The 6,702-nt window shown below is 42.0% G+C and overlaps 1 protein-coding gene and 1 pseudogene across 1 annotated transcript; both read left to right on the top strand.

Moving 5' to 3' along the window:
- The first annotated feature begins 1,541 nt into the window (after window positions 1-1,541).
- LOC131254301 (rho GTPase-activating protein 2-like) lies at window positions 1,542-2,799 on the top strand (annotated as a pseudogene).
- Window positions 2,800-3,765: 966 nt separating this feature from the next.
- Window positions 3,766-5,754, top strand: LOC131254302 (uncharacterized). Its single transcript, XM_058255294.1, has 2 exons — window positions 3,766-4,092; window positions 4,189-5,754. Exons 1-2 carry the CDS (start codon window positions 3,766-3,768, stop codon window positions 5,752-5,754), a joined length of 1,893 nt encoding a protein of 630 aa, XP_058111277.1.
- Window positions 5,755-6,702: the final 948 nt, after the last annotated feature.

Genomic DNA, 6,702 nt, shown 5'->3' on the forward strand with positions numbered 1-6,702 from the left:
TAGAAGGCTACAAAAAGTAAAAGAACTTTCACTTGTCCAAAAGATGAACTGATTTTGCATCGGAGCAGTATTTAAAGAGTGAGTACCTCAGGGGCAACATAATTTGGAGTTCCACATGTCCCTCTTGAAGAAGTGCAACAACCTGCATATGGAGAGAGAAACAAACGGCAATTAGACATGCAGAATAACAAATGGCTGGAGCACCTTCATGGATGCAACAGACTGTCAACTTACTTGCTGGGGCAATGTACTAAGGCCAAAATCTGAAATTTTGCCTTGGGAATCAATAAGAAGATTTTCAGGCTAAACAAGGAAGATAACTTCTGTTGCTCCAATCTTTGAGCTCCATAAACAGAGTTGAAATAAAATAAAGTAAGAGCAGATAAGCATCAACTCATTAAGCACTCATCAAGCAACCCAAATATCCTAGCCTCCCTCTTCAAACAAAACTGCTCAGAAAAGCCTCATAAGAAACACTAAGTGAATAATACTAGCCATGTCTATGATAAATGAAAACAAGTGTTCAATTCTAAATAGATGGTAATTGACATTCCAAGCGATATAGCTGTAGCAAAGAATCAAGGACCATGTATACAGGTTGTTATCACAATTCCCTACAATGTTTGTTGCTGCAGAAAATTTTGAGAAAACCAGCAATATGAGAAGTTGGCATTTACAGAGGCCCCAACAAAACTAAATATTGTTTGCAGGATGCAAGATTGCAAGAGGGTCTACTGTCAAGTCAGGATGCAACTCATCCACCTTCCCCATAGCCAGATGTTCATCCAACACTTGTGATGTAAAATTATACATTGGCAATTGCAGAGAATGCAAAGAAATCGACACTATGAATTGGAAAAATGAAAAACTGAAGATCATCTATTCTGAGATTCCACATAGAAAGCACACACCTTCCCAGCAATCAATTTAATCCTCATAATGCTAATAGTTTTACATGTACTTCCATGAATGACTTAGGAACCTTTTGCATTCTTTGTCAAATGATGGAAAGCTATTTCACCTGACGAACATTAAAATAATCTAAAAGAGATTGCTTGATCATGGTCATATCCAACAGTAAATAAAATATGCCACCAAATTTCATGGAATGGAATCATATGCCTACTTTACACACAACAACACCCCTATATGAAGTGTAACTAGAGCACATTCCCCACTTCAATGGATTCAACTTTTGCAACATAAGCAAGTAAAAATCAAGCCACGAGTCAAACTGAAAAGAGTGCTCAACTAAGTTACAATTTGGGTGTGGCTGTAAGGATTTTTTTTTCTTTTTCTTTTTTACTTTTTATGGCATTGTTATGAGGGATTTACAAACTGTTGCAATAAATAAATGGAGATATGCTGTCTGTGACTCTGCATGCACATTAACATTAGAATAACATATGAACAACATTTGTAAGACAATTCATGAAGGTCTTGCAGGATACACTATGGTATTATTACCAACTCAATGATATCAACATGCACAAAAAATAACATAAACTATCTCAACCAGAAACAAAGTCACACTGCAATAACTTGCCAATCTGTATACAAAGCATTGTTACGTGATTAATCCCGAGAATAGCAAGCAAGAAAATGTGAGGGACCAGCTGAACAAGGGCATTGTACCTGATGACATTGATGTTCATTGCCTAGCAGGTCTAATTAAGGCCTGGTTCAGAGAGCTTCCTGCAGTACTTGATGGCCTTTACCCCAAACAAGTTCTGCAATGCAAAACAGAGGAAGAGTGTGGAACTTGTGAAACTGCTCCTCCCAACTCAAGTTGTGCTCCTCAACTGGGCCGTTGATCTTATGGCAGATGTCGTCAAAGAGGAAGAAGCTAACAAGATGAATGCAAGAAACATTGCCATGGTCTTTGCTCCCAACATGACTCAGATGGCCAATCCATTGACAGCTTTGATGCACGCCGTTCAAGTAATGAATCTGCTCAAGACCTTAATCTTGAAGACCCTACGGGAACGTGAAGAGACTGGGACAGGAGAGTCTTCACCCTTCTCTTCTACTTCAACAGATATGCGAGCTGATGAAGACTTTAATAGCAAATGAGGAGAATTAGGTAAAATCAGATCCATTGAAGTAACTCATCCTATTCTGGACCCTAACTTAGATGAGGAGTAATAGGTAAAATCAGATCCGTTGGACATATCTGGCCTCTGTATGATGGGCATTTGTTCATTGTATGTAGCTCCTTCACACTTTGTAGAACACATGCACGCCACACCATCTAGACTGTCACAGTTTTTGTAAGGATAGACATATTTTAGACATTGATATGATGGACCATCCACAGTTTCTATCATTATTTTAATGGTTTGGATCACAACTATGTCCAGTAGCACAGAGGATTAACATCTGACAGAGCATTCTCGTTTTCTGGTTTTCTATCATCACAGCAGTGCTTGTGTCACAGTAGTAATAGATAGCATATTCAATGAAGGGAAAAGACCCAATCTTCCTACATACATTTGGCACATGTATTGATAATCCGAGCCATTCATTCATCTTAAGGTCCACCAATGGACCATTAACCAAACATCATCCTGATCCATTAATCCTAGCCATTAACTACAGTTTAGTGATTTTGTACACTACTTTTTCACATGGTTAGAATTGTGTGGTCAGTGTAATTTTCAACCTATGATCCATTCATGTTTGTCCACGATAAACCAACGGTTCGGATCATCAAACACATGCCATATATGCAGTAAAATGAAAGGAATGGACTGGATCTTCCTAAAAAATCAAGAAAAAAACAGACCCAAAAACCAAAATGCCAAGAACCATTTCTCAAGACAGAAAATTCTAAGGACCCATCAAATAAATAAATAAATAAAGGAAGAAGAACAACAACAAGAACAAGAAGAAATCCAAATGGGGTTTTTAGGCTAGGTCGTTATATGCTAGAACCATACAATACGAGGGGTTTTCTTTTCTTCTCTTTTTTTTTCAGCATTCACAATTATCATAACTATTTCATCTGATTCATTGGTCAACCTTAAACTATCTTCCCTCTAATGGGTCACAAAAGGTTTTAGTAAATAAATTTAGAAAAATAAAAATAAAAAGGAAAAAAAGATGAACTAATTGCCAACTCTCTCTCTCTCTCTCTCTCTCTCTCTCTCTCTCTCTCTCTCTCTCTCTCTCTCTCTCCTTTTTTTTTGGGGGGGATCAGTAATAGTAAATTTTATTGAAAAAAAAAGGTCCAAAGATTGAAAATATAGGCCAGATTAAAGGAACAAGAAGACCGGTTAAAAAGGAGGATCTTCCCCAAATACAGAGAGGGGATTGCAACCTGTTGCTTCTGATCGAGAGTAAACAAACTGTTAACTCTATATGAGACTTCATAAGCCGACTGATAAGCCACAACGGTCAGCAAGGGCCCTGAGGCCAAATCCCAGATACGTGGGATGAAGTTGGACGTGGAGAAGAAGCTAATAAATTGGGGTGGACTGGGTCACTAGCGTGCGGTTGCGAGTTTTACGTCATTTGTTATGCTACTTTTATTTCCGTTGGTTACGCTTTGTGTATACGTGTTGGTATGTTCTGTTTCTAGCTTTCCTTATATTTCGGTTTTATTGTACATGGCTTGGCTTATTTAAAGCTGCCAAAAGTTATCAATAAAAGACAGTAATCATTGTTATCAAACTTGCGGTATTTTCTCACCCGAAGAGAAACTTATTTACTTATTCTTGTATTAGCTATGTTGGGACCTATCATTGGTATCAGAGCCAGGTTGCTATGGGAACCAATAAAAAGCGTATTGAACTGTTGGAGGCTGGGCTCGGTGAGGTGCAAGATGGGCTACACCGGATGGAGCTCAGCATGACAGACAGGCTGCGGCAATTGGAAGAGACTCTTAACCGACTCTCTGATGTATTACTTGCAGATCAGGAGCTTCCAAATCATGGTAACCAATACCGTGAAAGCCACAATGGGGGACGGCTTGTCGTATCCTCCAAAACAGCAAAATTGGAATTTTCTCGATTCTCCGGAGATGACCCGACGGAGTGGTTCAATCGTGTGAACCAATTCTTTGAATTCCAGAACACTCCCGATGACAAGAAGGTTTCTTTGGGCTCTTATCACTTGGAAGGAGAGGCCAACCAATGGTGGCAATGGATCCGCAGAACGTTCCAAGAAGAGGGACAAGTTCTCTCATAGGCAGATTTTGAAGATGAACTTTGGGCGCGTTTTGGACCTTCAGATTGTGAGGATTTTGACGAAGCTCTATCACGAATCAGACAAACTGGTTCCCTGCGTGAATACCAACGGGAATTTGAACAATTAGGCAATCGGGTCACAGGCTGGACGCAAAAGGCTCTTGTGGGAACCTTCATGGGTGGTTTAAAGACAGAGATATCGGACGGGATCCGCATGTTTAAACCACAGACATTAAAAGATGCCATTCGCTTCGCACGGATGAGAGATGACCAGCTAATGAGACAAAGGAGAGTTACACGACCTACACCACCAGTGCGAGCTCCACTAGCCCTTACACCAGCAAATCGAGCAGCGCCCGTAGCACCTGTCCGGCGATTGAGTTGGGAAGAAATGCAACGGCGACGTCTCCAAGGTTTATGCTTTAATTGTAATGAACGGTTTACTGTAGGACATAAATGTCAAGGGCCACGGATACTTATGTTGGAGGGACGTGGGGACAACAACAACATATTTTGCGACGACGTCACCCATGAACGGCAAGCAGAAGAAAACCAAGAGGAGCCCCTCGAACCGGAGATTACATTGCATGCATTAACGGGATGGTCCGTGCCCAAGACCATGCGTGTAGCGGCCAAGATCGGTTCCCACGAGATCATCGTACTCGTAGACAGTGGATCAACTCACAACTTCATTAGTGAGAGGTTGGCCAATGAACTGAGGTTACCAGTAGTGCCAACTGAGAGGTTCACCGTACGGGTAGCTAACGGGGACAAACTGAAGTGCCAGGGACGTTTCGAAGAGGTACGAGTGGACCTCCAAGGCACTCTTTTCTCTTTAACTCTCTATTCTCTTCCTCTGACAGGGCTGGATCTAGTTCTGGGTATTCAATGGCTTGAAATGCTAGGTTCCGTGGTTTGCAACTGGAAGCAGTTAACCATGGAGTTTCTTTGGGAGAACCAGATTAGGCGGTTACAAGGGACCAACGGTGAAATTATTCAAGCCGCATCACTCGAGGAGCTCTCAAAGGAGGCTCGCCAGGGCCATTTCATTTTCGCACTATGCCTACTCGACGGTGCCCAGGAGCTGAACAAAAAAATGCATCCTGATATGCAGCAAATATTACAGGAATTTTCGGAGGTATTCCAGGAACCTTCAAGTCTACCACCCATCAGAGAAGTTGATCACTGCATCTCTCTCAAAGAAGGAACCGAGCCAATTAACGTCCGACCGTACCGTTACGCATACTATCAAAAGGAGGAGATCGAAAAACAAGTACACAATATGTTAAACGCAGGCCTCATCCGACCCAGTACAAGCCCGTTTTCATTGCCAGTACTATTAGTGAAGAAGAAAGATGGAAACTGGCGTTTTTGCACAGACTATCAGGCACTCAACGCGGCCACTGTGAAGGACCGCTTCCCCATTCCCACGGTTGAGGACATGTTGGACGAACTCTATGGTGCTTCGTATTTCACCAAGCTAGATCTGAGAGCTGGGTACCATCAGGTACGAGTAAATCCTCCAGATATTCCAAAAACTGCTTTCCGAACTCATAATGGACATTAAGAATATTTGGTTATGCCATTCGGCCTGTGTAATGCACCTTCTACCTTTCAAGCTATTATGAACTCTATATTTCGCCCTCATCTTAGAAAATTTATACTAGTTTTCTTCGATGATATATTAGTTTATAGTCCTACTTGGGACGAGCATTTGGTGCATGTAAAACAGACTCTGGCTATATTGAAGCAGCAACAGTTCTTTGTCAAGGCTAGTATTTGGGGCACATGGTCACCTGTCAAGGGGTAAAAGTAGACGACAGTAAGATTGCAGCGATGGTGGCATGGCCACGACCTACTAACATTACTGAGCTACATGGTTTTTTAGGGTTGACAGGATATTACCAGAAGTTTGTCAAAAATTACGGCATTATAGCACGGGCTCTCACCAACCTCCTTAAGAAAGGCAAATTCGGGTGGCACGAGGAAGCGGAGGCTGCGTTTCTAGCTCTCAAAAAAGCCATGACCACCACGCCAACGCTCGCAATGCCCAACTTCAACGACGTCTTCACTATCGAAACCGATGCATCGGGAGATGGAATTGGAGCCGTGTTATCCCAACAAGGTAAACCAGTAGCTTTCATGAGTCGGGCCCTTGGAGTAGCAAAAAAATCTTGGTCCACTTATGCCAAAGAGATGCTAGCAATCGTGGAAGCAATACGACTGTGGCGACCTTATCTCCTAGGCCGAAAATTCTACATTCAGACGGATCAAAGAAGCCTAAAATATTTTTTGGAACAACGCATCACCACGCCCGAGCAGCAAAAATGGGTAGCCAAACTCTTAGGATATGACTACGAGATCACTTACCGTCCAGGACGGGAGAATTCTGCAGCCGACGCCCTTTCGCGAAAGCAAGGTAGCCCAGTTCTTCATAATATCTTTATTACTCAGGTTAACTTATGGGAGGAAATCAAGCGAGCTGCAAGGGAGGATCCGTATATTCAGACCATGA

This window comes from Magnolia sinica, chromosome 8, assembly GCF_029962835.1.
Source record: "Magnolia sinica isolate HGM2019 chromosome 8, MsV1, whole genome shotgun sequence".
NCBI lineage: Eukaryota > Viridiplantae > Streptophyta > Magnoliopsida > Magnoliales > Magnoliaceae > Magnolia > Magnolia sinica.

What these genes read in the sequence shown, in the direction of transcription:
- LOC131254302 (XM_058255294.1), top strand. Translation starts at nt 3,766, where the DNA reads ATGGGAACCAATAAAAAGCGTATTGAACTGTTGGAGGCTGGGCTCGGT. An exon ending in ACACTCCCGATGACAAGAAG is followed by an intron (nt 4,093 to 4,188) that starts GTTTCTTTGGGC and finishes GTTCTCTCATAG; the next exon opens with GCAGATTTTGAAGATGAACT.